Genomic DNA, 20,846 nt, shown 5'->3' with positions numbered 1-20,846 from the left:
CTTCCCTGGTGGCGCAGTGGTTGAGAGTCCGCCTGCCGATACAGGGGACACGGGTTCATGCCGTGGTCCGGGAAGATCCCACATGCCGAGGAGCGGCTGGGCCCGTAAGCCATGGCCGCTGAGCCTGCGCATCCGGAGGCTGTGCTCCGCAACGGGAGAGGCCACAACAGTGAGAGGCCCGCGTACCGCAAAAAAAAAAAAAAAAAAGTATACAACAGAGTAAAATGTGTAATATAAATTTATTCTGTGACATCTTCCTCATTGAAGATATTTTAAAATAGAGTAAAATATATCAATATTTTATGAAAAATAAATACCTAGTATAAGAATTTAGATAATACCTGTAATATACATGATTTGACCCTGAGTATCCTCTTTTTTTTTTCATTTCAAACAATATTTTTAAAAAAGTAACATGAAAACGATAAGGATTACTGCATTCTTCATGTATCTGGTGTCTCATAAATTTTAATTCAACTGCCAGTTCTTTTCTCAACTATACACGTTAATGCTATTTGCTTCTCGTTTTGAATGGGGAGAGTATCCATTTTCGGTTTAACAGTGATATTTAGGTCTTCTTTCTCTGCTTCTTCAAGAAAATTCTTCATGCTGAGTTTGAACAGTAATCGAGGGTCTGTTCCAGAAAGTGGTGGGCAATTACAGCTCTCTCTAATTTTGAGTGCCTACAAAGAAAGAATACAACACAGAATATATACACATATATAAATTAATTAAGGTTATTCCAGTAATTCCTAATATGCTCTATGTGAAACAATGAAATATAAGAATACATTCTGTATTTTTGCAATAAAAGGTATCTTAATTACAACATATGAAAGAGAACCATATATAAATTCATAGTAAACAGTTATATCTACATGATTTGTTTATATAATAAGATATCTGCAAAAAACAACTGTATTAGCAATGGCTGCCCACTGTCCTATTGGGGATAAATAAGGCTTCTTGGAAGTATCTCTATGATTTGTCAAACTCGAGCCAATCCTGAGAACATTATTCAGATTAGAGAATATCTGAAGACGCAGGGAGATTTTTTTCAAGAGAGAGAAAACAACAGAAAATAGATGTGAACATACTGAAAGAAGATATATATGACTGGGACAGTCTGGGGTGGAAATGATGCTAATAACCTAGAAAAGAAAGCAAATCAAAATCATGACAACTTTTAACTCCAGGAAAAATAAAACGATGCAGGGAAAAGTAAGCACAGTATACGACATGGCTCAGCTGTGATTAGTGTTTACAGTTTTTAAAAACTACATCTTTATCTAACCAAAATCACAACTTAACCATATTGGGAAGGGGGAGAGCTGGATACATGTGTGTGTATGCACAGGGTGTGACAGTGGTAAGGGAGAACTTAATTCTCATCCTCTATGGGGGAAAAGAAATAGATAATACCTAAAACCGAAAAGTTAGGAAGTAGCAATATAAGCACGTTATACAGATAAGGTGGGAAGTACCAAAAGAATCATTTAATAGAGTTGCAAATGGTTACCCTTGAAACTGAAGGCGGGATGGGGAGACTGCCGCTTTAAGTACTAGCCTTAGAGAACTATGTGCTTCTTCAAAGCGGGTACACGAATGACTTTAAGACATGAAAACTAAAATAGCAATTTTTTTAAGGGAAAAAAGTCTTAATACCTAAGGGGTTTTAAAAGGAAGATGTTTAAGGGGAAAAGCTAGTTTAGGTTTTTACTCCTTCTAAATGTTTGATAGTGATGCATGTTAAGGGAGGAAAAGCAGGGGAGGGGAGAGTCAGTGCTTGGGGAGTAGGAAAGTTTTAAAAATGTAAGTTCTCACTGATAAAATAATGACTTGGAGCAGTGGGGAGAAGACCTAAAGGACAAGGACCTGAGGGAAGAGGTCGCATGGGTACCTAGAAGAAGAGAATTCCAAGAAGCAGCAGTGAGTGCCAGAACCTGAGAAGGGAGCATGGCTGGAATGCTGTGGAGGAAGCCAGGGCAGCTGCAGCAGAGGCGGGAAGGAGGCAGGAGCAGACTGCGGGATCTCACAGGTCACGCTGCGGATTTTGGGTTTTCCTCTGAGTGGGCCTGCTCCTGATATTTGTGGGGTCCATGGTCAGAATGCAAATGGAGGCTCAGATACCATATATTTAAACATCTAAAATGACTACATAAAAAAATGTTCTATTCTACTTTGAGGAACAGACAATCAAAATGACTCTGACGGGGACATTCCTGGTGGTCCGGTGGTTGAGAATCCACGTTCCAATGCAGGGGACGTGGGTTCAATCCCTGGTTGGGGAACTAAGATCCCACATGCCGCGGGGTCAACTAAGCCCGCGCACCGCAACTACAGAGCCCATGCCCCACCTAGAGAGAAGCCCACGCACCACAACAAAAGATCCCGTGTGCTGCAACTAAGATGCAATGCAGCCAGAAATAAATTAATTAATTAATATTAAAAAAAAAGTAGCTGTACCTTTTTTAAAAAAATGACTCGGACAGCCAAGTACAAAATTAGAATTCTTTAATTTCACATGTAAGGTTGCAGGGAGCCTACCCCAGCTGCTGTCACTGGCCTGCTGTCCACTCCCTTCTCCTCCCACCCCTGGCCTACCTAGCACAGTGAGGGACCTTGTGTGTGTGCGTCCAAAGGAAGAGGTCCATGCAGGCCCTGAAAGCGGGCTCCAAAGTGTTTGGGCGAGGAATTCCACTATCCCAAATACCAGAGTGCCATGTGGTGAGGGCACAGGTTCTTAAAACGGACTACTCCCTTAGCTCCCATGGGAGAGGGGGCATGCAACCAGAGGCAAGCCAGAAAAGGGTCTTTTTAAATGGTCGAGGCCAGGGCAAGTGCTTGGGTCTAGGAGACCTTTGACCCTGAATGAGGCTATAAGTTACCAAAATAAACTGAAGAGGAAAAAGCATTAAAGTGAAATTCTTTGGTGATAGGGGCCTTGTCTGAAATTTCTTTGTATCTCACAATACAGTAGATTTAATATGTATTGAGTGTTAAATAAATGTTAAAGTAAATTGAACTGAAAAGAGGAAGAAAATGTTTCCCAGCTATAGCACTAAAGTAAAAAGAAATTCAGACCCTCAGCTAAATGGTGACCTACTGCCCAAACAAGGATACCTTTGGGAGTGAAAGGAAATGCTATTAAAATAAGATTTACACTGAGACATCAGGCATAAACTGAGACTGTCCTGTCAAAACTGGGACGTACAGTTTACTCTTGCTTTAACTCCTTTACAACCATGTTGATGTTCTTTTCCAAGTGAGAAGCCAACCTGTCACGGCTGCTACATCACATGCCTAAGGCCTTCCCTGGTATCAGTAAAGGGCCAGGTGTGGAGTTCAGCAGGTAGTAGCTGGCACAGCTGACTTTAGCAATGAGAGATGCAAAGCAGCAAACAAAGAGAAGAGTGCCATATCCTACAACCTTTTATGTTCAGTAAAAGCTCTTCTCTTTCCCTTAAATTATTTTATTCAGGACTTTCACATTCAACAAATATTTAGAACGTTACACTGAGTAAGGTGCTAGGTACACATTGCTCAGAACGAAGTCATGATCCCTGCCCTCATGCAATTTACTTTGCGTTTCCCCACGACTGGGCATTTGAATTGTTTCCATAGTTTTGTTTTATGTGGGTTTTATAAATTACCCTGCTATGAAAACCTTTGTTTAAAAAAAAGATGTTATTTTTCTAACCTCCATTTGGGTTTACTTGAGGGAGACCCCCTAAAATAGAATGATCTAATCAAAGAGTAAGAATAGAGTATAATTTTTGTTATATAGGACCAGACTGCTTTCACCAGAAAGGCTTTACCACCTTATAATGTCATCCGTGTACATACATACCTGAGTTATTCATAATCAACAGAACATAAGATTTTATGATTTCTATCTAGATAACCACATAATTTCAAACCTCAGAATCCTTAGAAATCATCAGTTAAATTTTACAGAGAAGAAATTGAGCCCTAGAGAGGTTAAGTGACTGGTAGGAAACAAAAAACTGCTTAGCGTTTGTTTATTCACTTGTAATTGCCAAAATTGGAAGCAACCAGGATGTCCTTTAGTAGGTTACTGCATACCTGTGATGCGAGCAGACAATGAAATATTATTCAGCACTAATAAGAAATAGTGCTGGCTACTTTTATGGCTTTTATCAAGTCATAAAAAGACACAGAAGAACCTTAAATGTATGTTTTTAAGTGAAAAAACAAAAGCTAATCTGCAAAGGCTACCTAGTGTATGACCCTAGTTACATACATGACATTCTGGAAAAGGCAAAACTATGGAGACACTAAAAAGATCCATGGTTGTCAGGGGCTGGGGGGAAGACAGGGAGGAAGAGGCAGAGCAGAGAGCATTTTTAGGGCAATGAAACTACTCTATGTGGTACTATAATGATAAACACATGTCATTATACATTTGTCAAAACCCATCGAATGTACAACACTAAGAGTGAACCCTAATGTAAACTATGGACTTTGGGTCATAATAATGGGGCAATGTAGGTTCAACTAGTGTAACAAATGTAGCACTCTGGTGCAGGATTTTGATAGTGGGGGGAGCCTGTTTCCATATGGAAGCAAGAGGTAGATGGGAAATCTCTACCTTCCACTCAATTTTGCTATGAATCTAAAATTGCTCTTAAAAATAAAGTCTGTTTTTTATAAAGCTGGCATGGAAGTGCTGATAAAAAGGCTTAGAAAAAAGGGATTAGAAGACACTTTTGTTGTTTTTAATACTTTTGCATTACATGTACTAATGGGGTTTTTTGTTTTTTGGGTTTTTTTTTTTTTTGCACCACATTACATGTTTCTTGAGTAAATCTTTTACTGAATAAAATGCACTTTGGAGATGTCTGAGCTACATTTCCTTAATTGCTAGAAAAACTATACATACTTTATAAAGGTTTTCTGTTACTGTTTGTTCATCTGTGAACTGTTTTTCTCCTCTACCCATCAAGCAGAATCCTGTTACAGACCACACATATTTCCACCAAATCTTCACCTGCTTTGCATAGTAAGATTTTATTGCATATGTTGGTAAAATATTCTTTTCTCACTTTCATTTCCACATTAATTTTATTACATTTTGCCGTGTCAACATCTTTTATTTTTTATAAATTCAAATCTTAGTAAATATGCCTTCATCTCTTTTAAAGTAAGCAATGTTTTCCCACTCTACAGCTAGAATATGCCTTTCTATTTCCTTTGTTTTCTGTGTTTAACTTCATGCACTGCACATAATAGGTACTTAATAAATGCAGGCTGAATTTCAAACAAACATTTATAGAACACAAGCTATGAATAAATGGTTATGATAAATGTCATAAGAAAAACACTCTTAACGAGTTTACATTCTAAGAGAAAACAGGAACACACTCTCATAATAAGAATATACAATTCTAAGAATCCCATGTAGGGCTTCCCTGGCAGCGCAGTGGTTGAGAATCTGCCTGCCAATGCAGGGGACATAGGTTCGAGCCCTGGTCTGGGAAGATCCCACATGCTGCAGAGCAAGTGGGCCCGTGAGCCACAACTACTGAGCCTGCGCAACTGGAGCCTGTGCTCCGCAACAAGAGAGGCCACAATAGTGAGAGGCCCGCGCACCACGATGAAGAGTGGCCCCCGCTTGCCGCAACTAGAGAAAGCCCTCGCACAGAAACGAAGACCCAACACAGCCAAAAATAAACATACAAATAAATTAATTAATTAAAAAAAAAAAAGAATCCCATGTAAGATCTAGAGTTAAATATGGGATTATGGGATTAGCCAGCCTAAAGATTCCAACTAGGAGTAAAAGGAACTAACATTTACTGTTCATTTTCTGTGTACCTTGCACTGTGCCAGGCATTTTACCTGTTATCTAAATTGGTATTATGATATGAACCACTTTTGAAATCTTGGGCTCAGTGTTGAATACTTACCATTAAAGTGTCTTATAAGGGAGGGAGGGAGGGAAGGAGGCAGGACCTTACCCCACAAACATACAAGTACATACATAAAACATCCAGGACTTATTGCTATCCTAATATTACAGATGAAGAAAGCTGAATGTTAGATTAGGTAGCTACCTCAAAGTTAGGTGAGTGGGTCAGATTAAAACCCCAAACTCCTTAGACCACTGCTATTTTTTCACTACTTCCTATAAGCATTCTTTTCCCATCATGGACTATTAATCTGCTGCATGCTAAACTTCTGAGAGAATGTAACTGTTATTCAACTGCATTGCCCAATTTTTCTATTTTTAACACAATATTTTATTACTTACCTTTCCTATTATTACCATCATGCAATAATTTAACAAATATTCGCTAAGTATCTCAGAAATGGTCTCAGGCATACGGATATAGCAGTGAAAAGGGGCCTTACATTCTGGGGGAGGAGACAGATAATAAGTAAACAAGGGAACTTTAGTTAAGTACACAAAGAAATTAAACAGTAAACTGCGTTACAGAATGACTGCATGGAAGAGAGGCTATTGGAGATGGGGGGATCAGAAAAAGCCTCCCTGGGCACATAACATTTGTGTAAAGAGCTGAGGGAAGAATGCTCCAGGCTGAGAAATCGGCAAGTAGAGGGGTTGTAAGGAGGAAAGAGGCTCCACGTGAAATAGCTGGAATCAAGGAAAACCTGGGGAGAGTGGCAGGTGAAAAAGCTGGAGAGGCAGGCAGTGGCCAAATTACATGATTTAAAGACCAAGTAAGGAGTTTGGATTTTTATTCAAAGTTAAATGAGAAACCACTGAAAGCACGGGAATGACATTAAAAAGAGCATTCTGGCTACTGTATTGAAAATACGTTGTTAGGGATTGAGGTGAAAAGTGGAACAAGAAGATTAAAATAGGAGATGGCTGCAGTTAACCTAGGGAAGAGATGATGGTGACTTTTACTAGGGCAGTAGCAATGCTGATGGAGAAGGGAATACATCCCTAATGCCTTGTGGAAGCTGTCGACAAAATTTTCTAGTTGGCAAGATACAGAGAGGAAGGGAAGAGAGAAATTAAAGATGAGTCCTAAATTTCCTCCTCTGTGTTAATAGCTTCCTTTATTATGCTGCCCATGCATCTGAGGATAGTTTACTTGCTCACTGTAAATCATTATTGTTAAGCAGTACTGTATGGTTGGCTGGTTAATGACACCAGTCCATAACTTCTTTTAAAGGTGTTGTTCTTATCAAATTGTCAAAACAAAATCTTTTTACTCACAAAATGATTAACATTTTGCTCTTCAAATAATTAACAATGCCCCGTTCTATATTTTGAAGCTAGAATTAATTATTCACCGAATATTTGTTCTTTGAACTTTTAAAAAAATTCTCCAAAGTTAATCCCCATCAGGGCTAGGTGTCCTTTTCTCTACTTATTTGTTATGACTCTTTGGGTTTCTAATACAGTTGTTTTCATTTATTTAATTTAATTACACCTTACCACTTTCCTCAAAATTTAATTTGAGGAGGTTCATTCTAGTTATAATGTCTACTTCTAGCTGCATCCATTTTGGCAATACTCACAAACACACACACACTCATGCATGTACACACTTCATTTCTGATTTTGACCTGGCCCATTAACTAATATCCAACTAAAAATAACATTCTTCGAAGTATTTTTGGTTCTCCTGTGTGTTAATTATTGTAGCTCCTCTCCTGATCATATTTACATTTCATTCTTTGTCTAACTAACCAATGATTCTCACTTTGACTAAATTTTCCAAAGAAACAACTATTGTAATTTTGCTTATTTCTGCTTAATTTTATTAATGGTATTTTCCCTATCTGGGACACATTACTCTATTTCTTTTCTCTTCTTCTGTCTTATTAATATAGACATTTAAATCGATAAAATTTCCTTTACAAATCAGTTTCACAGCAACCCATGAAAACATAGCTATATCACTGCTCTTATTGTTTATGGATTTCTCTCTTGCCTTATACACAATTTTATTTTAACTTTCACCCATCTTTTATTTTTGTTATGCTAATTTTAATGTACTGTGTTCTGACAATTTGAACCATAACATTTTTTATATTACATACACATATTTTTTGTCCAAAAAAGTTGTATGACCAATATTGCTATAAAAGATTTACGCACATTTAAGAAGAAAATATACATCTATTTCCAAGCATTTAGTCTCTAATGTCGGTTAAATCTTATTTTTGTCCTAATCAACTCATTTCTTTGTTAATTCCTTTACATGATCTGTGGTTTTCTAAGAACAGCAGGGTGCAAGCTATAATCACAATCATATATAAACAAACTAAACTATATATTTTATCTAATTCTCGAGAGTCAGTGGATTCTGTAAAGAGCACTACTGCTACTGAGCACTTCACTGACATATTGTTTTATGTGTTTCATTTATTAAGGGATCTTCCACCTTAAAAGAAAGAAAAGTTGGTTTGGCTAGATACCATAGCAAAGTGTATTAGCTCCACTGGTTTCTGTTTGGTTGGTTGGTTTTGTTTCTTTCCCCCTTAAACCCTTACAGTTCTCCAAAGTCTGAAAAGTAAGATCCAAAGTCATTCTTACTATTGTTTTTAAATTTTCTCTTTATACCTTGGCATCTTTAAGAGCCTATCTTTGCAATGACGATTAAACACTTGATAAAGTTAACTATATAGGGATGTTCATATCAGGCTTCTCATGCATGATGCTCTGGGATTCTTCTAAAAACCTATCTTTAGAAATGTTATCTAAATCAAAAAATGGATATAGAAACCAAAGTCAAAGAAATAAAGACATGAATGAATCCTTACCGCTGTTAATGCAGTTTGGATTTCCTTGTGTCTTCACTATGCTTCCATTGTTTAGACACTTTTTAGCTTTGGATGTTTTAATTTGGTTGTGCTATGTTCCTCTATCTCCAAGCATCAATGAGTCTTTGCTCTGGAGCATCAGATCTTCTCTTTACAACCTCCAATGAAAGTTTTACAAGCTTCTCTGCTGTATTCACAAGTTTAGCAATTTTTTGAAATGGATGTATCTTACATTTGTAAAGTCATTCTTCTTCTGTCACTTTCAATGTAGTTAAGTCAGCCTTATCATGCCAGCTTCACGTGGGGCTGCTTCTGTAGTTTTCATCACCTAGGCTGTCCTCTCCAATGAAGTAACATTTTTAAATTAGACTGAGATTTGAGATTTGGTTTTGTTTTTAAGATTTTTCTACTCTTTGAAGCTTATCTTACTGGGGGAAAATGGGCATTTCAGGGGCTTTGTTTTTTGGTCGTTATTGTTGGATTTAGTTTAGACGAGGGTCTTTGTGGTGGTATTAGTTAAGGACACTCAGACACTACCTAGTCTTTTAAATACAATTACCTATGATCAACTTTCCTTTCTTGCCAACTCTTATGCACTCATCATCATTCTGATTTTTTTTAAAAATCTGTCTTACCTACATCTTTTTTTTTTTTTTTTTTTTTTTGCGGTATGCGGACCTCTCACTGTTGTGGCCTCTCCCGTTGCGGAGCACAGGCTCCAGATGCGCAGGCTCAGCGGCCATGGCTCACGGGCCCAGCCGCTCCGCGGCATGTGGGATCTTTCCAGAATGGGGCACGAACCCGTGTCCCCTGCATCGGCAGGTGGACTCTCAACCACTGCACCACCAGGGAAGCCCTTACTTACATCTTAAATCTACTCTTGAGTAGGAGAAAAATGTGGCTGCAACATCTTTTATTCCGTTAGAGTTGACTTGGCTGGTCTGAGTTCCTTCTTCACTGTTCTAATTCCTCCTGAAGACACACATTTAGCTAAGCCTTTAGAGACAGAGGAGGATGATATTTCCTTAATCAAAACACTTCTCAGGTTGCTAAAGAACTGGATCTTTTGCAGAGTGCCAAATCACCACTCCACAATCACTTGCTGGTCATAAGGGGGAAAACCACATTTCCAAAGGAGGCGTTAAGGCCATCACCATCCAACGCCCCTGATCAAACGTGACATCACTAAACATGGAGCAGCCAGATTAAGAGAATCCTGATGTGAAGCAATATGAAGCACAGTTGCACAACCTATAAAATATTCTTGCCAAAAACGTAACTTTCACTTACAGGTATACAGAGAAACAAGTTGGTCAAAATCACCAAGAAGCAATCAGATAAATCTAGAATGTGGGACTAGATCTATTCAACACGTCAACATGTTTAAAAACAAACAAAACAGGGGGGAGGGGCACTGTTCTAAAGCCAGACTTAAGGGACACAGCAACCAGATGCTGTATATGGATACTGATGGATTATGATTTGAACAAAACAATCAGAAAACTATATTTTGAGACAGAGAAATTTGAATATGCACAGGATACTTAACTGTGTTGAGGAGAATTACTTGATTTTCTTAGCTATCATAATGGTATGATTATGAAAGAGAATGATACTACTTTCTAAAATACATACTGAAGTAATTAGAAGGGAAAGCCCTCATGTCTAGGATTTGCATTAAAATACTTCTGGGGAAAGAAATAAGAGAAAAGGCAGATGAAGCAAGTGTATAAAAAGGTTGCTACTACTGAATATAAGTGAAAAACGGGGGTTTATTAAATTATTCAAATTATTCTCTATCTTTACATATGCTTTTAAATTTTTATTATCAAAAGGTAAACGAAAAAATTTTTCTTTAGAACAAAACTTTTTCCTCTGTAGCTTCCCTTTTCCTCTGTCATTTTTGCATTTCTATAACTTCATTCTTGATTTTACATCTACATCTTCAGTTCTAAATGGCTCATGAGAGGTTTAAATGTTTCTTCTGAAAAATGAAAGCAGTCTCTTTACACCCTCTCAATCTCCAACTCTTCCCCTTGATTTCTGAAGGTTAAGCATATACTTTTCAAAAGATATGAAATTTTAGCATCAATAATCTCAATGCAAAAGCTCACTAGAAACAAATTTAACAGAAAATAATGAGAATAGTAGGTTACCACTTTAAGAGACAGAAAATACAAGGATAATGTCTATGTGACTACTTAAAAATAACAAGACAAAACTTCTGTTTATTATTAGTCTGACAGGATGATTCGATTTGGTATCAACTTGAAAGGCTACTGGAAGACAACAGGAAATAAAAACAGAGAAAACTGTGAAAGAATTTGAAATGGGCATTAGAAGATCATTTGGTATCCTGTCAAATGCATCCTTTGGTATTATCCCAGCCTTTCATGGCTTTAGAGAGATTTTACCACTCTGTAAGTTGTAGAAAACTTAAAACAATGTAAATGATACTTGTCCACAGAAAAGGAAATGAACTATGTCTGGTGAAATGCAACTGATTATTTCCTTATGAATGCATCAGTTTTGCACCTACTTGTACAGTCATCTGAACTAGTTGTAAGATATTACTGGCTCCCTCATTAATAATAAGTTAAATAAAATCTCAGATGTGGTTCATTTTATATTTGTGTAAGTCATGATTTTACCTTAAAATTTTTTTTTTCTCCTCTAACTCATTTCCTTTCATAAACTGCAATGGAAATTGGAGTCTGACTAATTTTTTAAGTGGTCTAATTAAGTATAAATAACTAAAACTTTGAATAGATATTAAAAATTAAGGCCACTTTGACACGGGTCAATTATCCTCTGGAATGATAAAGTAATATGGAAAAGTTTTCAAATAAAATTTTATGATCAACCACTCTTAACATATGAGAATCGGATATTAAGAAATGGCTGTATTTATTCCCAGTAATAATAGAAATATTTATAAAACAACTGCTGGCATATATCAGGATTCTTCTAGGTACTACATATCAAGTAAAACAGCAATTATTTATGCATAAAAATATAAACTATAATAATTAAGTTCAAAAAAGGAAAAAAGACAGGAAAAAAAATTAAAGCCAAAGAAGCCTCATAATTAGATTAAAAGCTTCCTTTGAAAAAGAAACCAAGACATTTCAAGGGAAAAAATCACCTCAAATTTTAAACATATTTTTCTAAAAATATCATTACTTTTCTCCCCTTTCCCTATAAAAGCAAGTTTTTTCTAATAGCCCATTCATTTCAGCCTCAAGTAGATACACATCACATGCACCATAATATTTTTTTAAGGTTTTAGACAATGTTACTGTCAGGCTTCCTGGCTTTATATGATTCAGAGGCCAATTCAATTACAGTAGCTGCTATGATATTTGCCTTTTCCTCAACACTCTTCTTGTCAGACAAAATGAAATTCTGCAAGGTGAACAGTGTATGTTTGTGTACATTGGCCAACAACGACATTTCACTTCAATGTTAAACACACTCACATTTTCTACTTATGAGATGTATAATATTAATGATTTATGCATTTACTTTGTCCAATTATAAATGTGTAAGAATGATTTACACACGAGTTAAAATCCCCAGCTTCCTTAAAGTTTAAAGAATTTGAAATAAAATGAGATTAAAATGAATGCATTTGTAGTCTGCCACTGATTCTCATGTCTAAATATTAAATGTAGTAACGTTGAAACTCAAGATTTAAAAAATAGTTTACAAATAAAGCTGACATTGCAAGTTCTAATAACGTTAAAAAATAAATCCTGTTCAAAATTATGACTACAATAACATAACCCCAGACAACTAGTAAGTCCAAATTAATCATTTTTCCTACATATTCTATTATTCTCCATCCTCTTCCCCCTCACCAAGGAAAGGATGGCATAGAGTTGGTGAGAGAAGAAATAATACAAAATTCAGTATAAATGCTTTCAGTTGTAAAATAAATCTTTCAAGTAAATTTCTACCCTGGGTTATCATACAGTTTCTCTTATTCACACCTATTCATATTGTATAATGATACTTACAGAAGGAAAATTAAATAAGGTCTTTCGAGGACAACGTATGGTATATACATATAAATTTAAAATCTGAACATTGTAACTATAATTTCAAAACTGTCATACTATTAAACATCAACAGGTTGATATAACATCTGTTCTTCAGTTTTTCTCCCAAGTTGTTATGGTAACCGAATATGTGGAACATGTGTTTCCTAAATTTAACTGATTATTTCAAGTAAATAAAATTATAACACATCATATTATTAACTACAAATAATATTATTACTATAACCCTATTTTTATCCTTTTTAAATGCTAGTGGATCACAGGATTATATTTAACTAGGCATTTACACATGCTTTATCTCAGAATTCACATTTAAAAAAAAAAGGGCATTTTTTTTCTAATTTGGGGGTGTTTTCTTGATTTAGAAACAAAACAATAAAGGAACTAGTCTATTTTCTGAACAATATACTATACTAAAGTATTCCAAAATTATATGATTGTACTGCGTTGTAGGAGCCGTAGATCACATTCTTTTCAAACATGATTCAGATCCTGTCACTCCTCTAGTCCTAGCTCAAAACCCTCCAGTGGTGTTCCATCTCTGACAAAAGCCAGTCTTTTTTTTTCTTTGCGGGGCTGTAGAGCCTTGCACCCTCCACCTTCCCTTGCTTACCCCATCCAATTACACTGATTTCCTTGCTGGTCGTCAAATACCAGGCTCACTACTGCCTCAGGGACTTGTACTTACTATTCCCTCTGCCTGCAAGGTTCTTCCTCCTGGGAAGCTACATGGCTCACTCTCTCACTTATTTCAAGTCTTCATTCAAATACCATCTTCCCAGTGAAACCTCCTCTGACCCAACCCCATTTCTTTTTTTCTTTTTTTAACATCTTTATTGGAGTATAATTGCTTTACAATGGTGTGTTAGTTTCTGCTGTATAACAAAGTGAATCAGCTATACATATATCCCCATATCTCCTCCCTCTGCATCTCCCTCCCACCCTCCCTATCCAACCCCTCCAGGTGGTCACAAATCACCGAGCTGATCTCCCTGTGCTATGCAGCCGCTTCCCACTAGCTATCTACTTTACATTTGGTAGTGTATATATGTCCCTGCCACTCTCTCACTTCGTCCCAGCTTACCCTTCCCCCTCCCCATGTCCTCAAGTCCATTCTCTACACCTGCGTTCTTTGTTTTTTTTTCCTGTTTTTTTTTTAACATCTTTATTGCAGTATAATTGCTTTACAATGGTTTGTTAGTTTCTGCTTTATAACAAAGTGAATCAGTTATATATATATATACATATGTTCCCATATCTCTTCCCTCTTGCGTCTCCCTCCCTCCCACCCTCCCTATCCCACCCCTCTAGGTGATCACAAAGCACCGAGCTGAAAAAAAAAAAAAGGTCATGAAGAACCTAGGGGTAAGACGGGAATAAAGACACGTCTGTGTTTTTATTCCTGTCCTGCCCCTATGTTCTTCAGAACCTTTTTTTTCTTTTAGATTCCATATATATGTGTTAGCATACGGTATTTGTTTTTCTCTTTCTGACTTACTTCACTCTGTATGACAGACTCTAGGTCCATCCACCTCACTACAAATAACTCAATTTCGTTTCTTTTTATGGCTGAGTAATATTCCACTGCATATATGTACCACATCTTCTTTATCCATTCATCTGTCGATGGACACCTAGGTTGCTTCCATGTCCTAGTTATTGTAAATAGAGCTGCAATGAACATTGTGGTACATGACTCTTTTTGAATTATGGTTTTCTCAGGGTATATGCCCAGTAGTGGGATTGCTGGGTCATATGGCAGTTCTATTTTTAGTTTTTTAAGGAACCTCCATACTGTTCTCCATAGTGGCTGTATTAATTTACATTCCTACCAACAGTGCAAGAGTATTCGCTTTTCTCCACACCCTCTCCAGCATTTGTTTGTAGATTTTTTGATGATGGCCATTCTGACCGGTGTGAGGTGATACCTCATTGTGGTTTTGATTTGCATTTCTCTAATGATTAGTGATGTTGAGCATCCTTTCATGTGTTTGTTGGCAATCTGTGTATCTTCCTTGGAGAAATGTCTGTTTAGGTCTTCTGCCCATTTTTGGATTGGGTTGTTTGTTTTTTGGATATTGAGCTGCATGAACTGCTCGTATATTTTGGAGATTAATCCTTTGTCAGTTGCTTCATTTGAAAATATTTTCTCCCATTCTAAGGGTTCCTTTTTGTCTTGTTTATGGTTTCCTTTGCTGTGCAAAAGCTTTGAAGTTTCATTAGGTCCCATTTGTTTATTTTTGTTTTTATTTCCATTTCTCTAGGAGGTGGGTCAAAAAGGATCTTGCTGTGATTCATGTCACAGAGTGTTCTGCCTATGTTTTCCTCTAAGAGTTCTATAGTGTCTAGCCTTACATTTAGGTCTTTAATCCATTTTGAGTTTATTCTTGTGTAAGGTGTTAGGGAGTGTCCTAATTTCATTCTTTTACATGTCACTGTCCAGTTTTCCCAGGAGCACTCATTGAAGAGGCTGTCTTTTCTCCATTGTGTATTCTTGCTTCCTTTATCAAAGATAAGGTGACCATATGTTCATGGGTTTATCTCTGGGCTTTCTATCCTGTTCCATTGATCTATATTTCTGTTTTTGTGCTAGTATCACACTGTCTTGATCACTGTAGCTCTGTAGTATGGTCTGAAGTCAGGGAGCCTGATTCCTCCAGCTCTGTTTTTCCCAACCCCATTTCAAACAGCTATTCCAGCACCATGATCACCTCTGCTCACACATTACCTATCTTCTATGGAATGTACTGTGTCCTCCCCAAATTCATATGTTGAAGCTCTAATTCCCAATGTGATAGTATTTATAGAGATGGGGCCTTTGGGAGGTAATGTTTAGATGAGGTCATGAGGGTGTGGCCCTCATGATGGAATAGTGCCCTTATAAAAAGAAAAGACACTACTGCAATCACTGTCTCCACCAAGCGGGACATAGGGAGAAGGCAGCTAGCTGTCTGAAAGCCAGGAAGAGAGACCTCACCAGAAACTGAACCGGCCATAACCTTATTATTGGACTTCCAGCCCTCAGAATTGAGAAAAAGTGAATTTCTGTTGCTTAAGCCAGAGCCCTGACCTTGTACTTCTAGCCTTCAAGCCTGTGAAGAAATGAATTTCTGTTGCTTAAGCTACCCAGTCTATGGTATTTTGTGATGGCAGCCCAAGATAATACACTATTCCTCCTCCTTTATTTTCCTCCCTAACACTTATTACTGACTAACATACAATATATTGGTGATTTATTCTGTACAGTACTAGTTTATTCTATTCATTGTCTGTCACCCTTTACTACAGAATAAGCTTCCTTAAGGCAGGGTTTTTTGTCTATTTTGTCACTGAACCTACAATTCCTACAATCTGGCACATAACAAGTAATCAATAAATATTTGTTGAATGCATAAAATACAGATTTAAAACATCTTAAATGTTGATATGGTACGGTAAGAAATAATACACTTCTGTGATGATATTCAAGGAGAACATTAAAAAAATAAAAATATGCAATCTTTAATAAGTTAAATTAAAAAAAAAATCAAAGTTACCAAGATTTGTATTCTCAGAGGACCAAAGAATCTTTCCTAATTTTCTTGATCTTTTCTCCTCCTATGGACCTCATCTACTACAGGCTCTGTCTTCCTCTTACCAATTAAATGCGAAATCCACCTAATACTGCTAACTGTCTAGGATTATTTTCTTTGCTTATTTCCTAAGTGAACTCGCTCTCACTGCTTCAACTATCACCTTTTTTTGGTGACTCTGAAATCCTCATCTCTGGCCTAGACACCTCTGTACTATGGTGCTAGATTCCCAACTGCCTTAGAGGTATACATTACTTCAGGCATACTGTCAGGAATGTCAAAGGACATGAGCTTTAGGTAGAATATAACATTGTCCTCACTTAAGTAGGAAAAAACCTTAAATAAAATCTAACTCAAAATAGGAAGTCTTTAGTAGTACACAGACTCACATAATTCTATATATTGCCTGAGGAATCACTTTCTTCCATTACAGAAATTAGACCTATGATAGTAGGGAATTCCAATCTCTGAATTATGACTATGTGTTCTAATTAACAATATACTCACGCCTTAACTATCAGTTTCACTTCAACCACTGAATTATTCCCAATATTGTAGTAGAGCTTTATTACTTTCAAATTGAATTTTATCACTTGGGGGGAAAATACAAGAAATTATATGAGTTTTTCAAATTAAGTTTCTGAACTAGCATAGTTTATTTTTAGAAGAAAAATATCTCTCAGTTTTTTTCTTTGCCATTGGCTTCCAAATAACATATCAGTTTCTCCAACCATTTTTCTTCATACTCACTAATCAATTCATTATTATTTTAAAGACTTTTCAAAGCACATTTATTACTTCTTTAAAGATCCTTAGTTATCTGATAATGAAATGAAAACCTGGAATTTAGGACAGGCATCAGATAAAAGTTGGGTAGAACTTATTATCCATTTTAAGCGAACCATATATTTTTAGAATTTCACTAAGCAAACATAAAAAAGAAAGGAAATTCTAAGAGAAAACCATGTGGTTATTACGGCTTTAGAGATAGGTTAAGCCTCCCAGGGTAGTATGAGGTCCCTGGGTGTTGGATGGCACTAAGAAGACTCTCAGAGTCAGTGCTCTTCAATACAAACCAGTTACTAATGAAACATGTATTGTCCCAGTCCTATGTTGTCTTTTAAGACGCATAATTACTACACATTATATCAAGTAAATTTCACTGCTGTTTCTTTCTCACATATTTTTTCTTCAAATTAAGAGTATAAATGAAATATATTTAGGATAGGTCTCAAGAAGATATGTCTGGCTGTCCCCAGTGTTCATAAAAGGCACAAAGTATGCTCAAAGTATCAACAAATCTTGTCATTATTCCTTTCAAAATAAATCCAAAATCTGACCACTTCTCTCCCTCTCTTCTGCCTCCATAATCTCTTACCAGGATTATCTCAAGAGCCTATTAAATAGTCTTCCTGATTCCATCCTTGCCCCACTACAGCCCACACAGGAGCTCCAGCTATCACTATAAAACACTTGAGTCAGATCAAGTCCCTCCTCTGCTCAAAACCCTCTCTTAGCTTCCCATATCACTTGAAATAAGAGTCAAGTTCTTACAATGGTTTAGACGACCCTTTACCGCCTGGCCCCCGTACACCTCAATCATTCTCCCCTCCCTTACTACATTCAGCCCCAATGTCTTCCTTGCTATTCCCTGAACACACCAAGCATACTTTCACTTCAGGTCCTGTGATTTGCTGCTTCCTCAGCCTAAAAGATTCTCCTTCCACATACCCACAGGACTTGCTCCCCTGCTTCTTTCCAGATTCTGTTTAGTGAGGTCTTCCTTGACAAACGAACAATGACTAGTACACATTCTCTGCTTCCCAGCCTTCTCTCCTACCTTTAACCTGCTTTGTTTTTCTGCAATGTGCTTATCGCTGCTTGACATACTGTATGTATGTCTGTTTGCTTGTTTATTGTTTGCATTACCTAACTAGAAAGTTAGCTCCAAGAAAACAGAGACTGTTTTGCTCCTTGCTCATTCCCCAGCAACAGAACACAGAATGGTAGATTAGCAATGAACATGAATAAATATTCACGAATGAATTAATGCACCTTATGGTAATTTCTTATCCCAAATGAGATGCAGGCTATTCTTCCTTCAAAATGTATACCACTGTATTTCTACTTTTCTTAAGATAATTCATATTCTTTAATATATTAAGCATCATTTTGTACTTACCTTAGCATCTGCAAATATCAAGACCACGTATTATTTCTTTTGTATCTTTCCTATAATAGGTAGTCAATGTTTGTTCATCTGAATTTGAAGACATATTTAAAGATAGTTTTATAATACAGCTGTATCTGTTGTGTTATCCTTTAGCAAATAAGCCCAAAACCAATTCTTAAATTGGTAAAGAATATTCTGCTTTTATAACCAACCAGCAAATTTAATGCCAGTGAGACAGAAGGGAGCATGTAGCCTGGCTTAAAGATGTCTGACATTCATTTTGTACCTATGTGGAAAGCACAGAAAACATTCCGACTGATGTTAAATCAAAAGGTTTTTAGAAGATAGTGAATACTAGTTGGGAGAAAGCTGCTTCAGCTTGATACATTAATGAATTCTACAAAAATAAAAGAGAAAAAGAAGAGCACACAGCACATGCTTGATTCTATCTTAAAAGAAATAACCAGAAAGCAAACTAATAATGAAGGATTTTTTTTTTTCCCTAAGAAAACAAATTCCAGTGTCACTACTGGAATTAAGATCCAGTTGACCCAAAATTTTTGTACAACTCATTAACTGGTGTGTTTAATGATAAGCTTAAATCACTAAGAAAAGATTATGATCAGTATGATGAAAAATACAACTTGAGTTTTAGACTTTCACCAAATTTTTTAAAATTAAAAAGTATGAACCTAAAAAGAGTAAAGCTTCACCATCAAGAAAAGTCAACTAGGGGTGAGGGGGAAGATGGCGGAAGAGTAAGACACGGAGATCACCTGCCTCCCCACAGATACACCAGAAATACATCTACACGTGGAACAGCTCCTACAGAACACCTACTGCATGCCGGCAGAAGACCTCAGACCTCCCAAAAGGCAAGAAACCCCCCACGTACCTGGGTAGGGCAAAAGGAAAAAGAATAAGCAGAGACAAAAGGATAGGGACGGGACCTGCACCAGTGGGAGGGAACTGTGAAGGAGGAAAGGTTTCCACACACTAGGAAGCCCCTTCGCGAGCGAAGACTGCTGGTGGCGGAGGGGGAAGCTTCAGAGCCGTGGCGGAGAGCACAGCAACAGGGGTGCTGGGGGCAAAGCGGAGAGATTCCCGCACAGAGGATCGGTGCCGACTGGCACTCACCAGCCCGAGAGGCTTGTCTGCTCACCTGTTGGGGCGGGCGGGGCTGGGAGCTGAGGCTTGGGCTTCGGTCGGAGCGCAGGGAGAGGACTGGGGTTGGCGGAGAGAACATAGCCTGCAGGGGGTTAGTGCACCACGGCTAGCCGGGAGGGAGTCTGGGGAAAAGTCTGGACCTGCCGAAAAGGCAAGAGACTTTTTCTTCCCTCTTTGTTTCCTGGTGTGAGAGGAGAGGGGATTAAGAGCGTTGCTTAAAGGAGCTCCAGAGACGGGCGCGAGCCACGGCTATCAGCACGGACCCCAGAGACGGGCATGAGACGCTAAGGCTGCTGCTGCCACCACCAAGAAGCCTGTGTGCGAGCACAGGTCACTATCCACCCCTCCCCTCCCGGGAGCCCGTGCAGCCCGCCACTGCCAGGGTCCCGTGATCCAGGGACAAGTTCCCCGGGAGAACGCACGGCGCGCCTCAGGCTGGCGCAACGTCATGCTGGCCTCTGCAGCCACAGGCTCGCCCTGCATCCATGCCCCTCCCTCCCCCCGGCCTGAGTGAGCCAGAGACCCCGAATCAGCTACTCCTTTAACACCCTCCTGTCTGAGCGAAGAACAGACGCCCTCTGGCAACCTACACCCAGAGGCGGAGCCAAATCCAAAGGGGAACCCCGGGAGCTGTGAGAACAAAGAAGAGAAAGGGAAATCTCGCCCAGCAGCCTCAGGAGCAGCGGATTAAAGCTCCACAATCAACTTGATGTACCTGCATCGGTGGAATACTTGAATAGACAACGAATCATCCCAAACTGAGGCGGTGAGGTGGACTTTGAGAGCAAGATATATTATTTTTTCCCCTTTTCCTCTTTTTGTGAGTGTGTATGTGTATGCTTCTGTGTGAGATTTTGTCTGTAGAGCTTTGCTTTCACCATTTGTCCTAGAGTTCTGTCCGTCCATTTTTTTTTTCTTTTTTTCTTAAAAAAATTTTTTTTCTTAATAATTATTTTTTATTTTAATAACCTTCTTTTATTTTATTTTATCCTCTTTCTTTCTTTTTCTTTCTTTCTTTCTCTTCCTTCCTTCCTTTTTCTTTCTTCCCTCCTTCCTTTTTCTTTCTTTCTTTCTTTCCTCCTTCCTTCCTTCCTTCCTCTTTATTTCTTT

At 37.8% G+C, this 20,846-nt stretch overlaps 1 protein-coding gene across 4 annotated transcripts in view; it reads right to left on the bottom strand.

Moving 5' to 3' along the window:
* Window positions 1–227: 227 nt before the first annotated feature.
* Window positions 228–20,846, bottom strand: part of OMA1 (OMA1 zinc metallopeptidase) — a 73,267-nt gene continuing 52,648 nt past the window's right edge. For all 4 annotated transcript variants that reach the window (XM_060287942.2, XM_030870299.3, XM_030870301.3 and 1 more), the window contains exon 9: window positions 228–683. In XM_060287942.2, the coding sequence (XP_060143925.1) occupies window positions 474–683 (210 nt within the window). In that variant the 3' untranslated portion in view covers window positions 228–473. The remainder of the gene's footprint in view (window positions 684–20,846) is intronic.

Source organism: Globicephala melas, chromosome 1, assembly GCF_963455315.2.
Source record: "Globicephala melas chromosome 1, mGloMel1.2, whole genome shotgun sequence".
Lineage (NCBI taxonomy): Eukaryota > Metazoa > Chordata > Mammalia > Artiodactyla > Delphinidae > Globicephala > Globicephala melas.
Note: the sequence above shows the minus strand (reverse complement) of the source record. Positions and strands in the feature narration are given on the sequence as shown.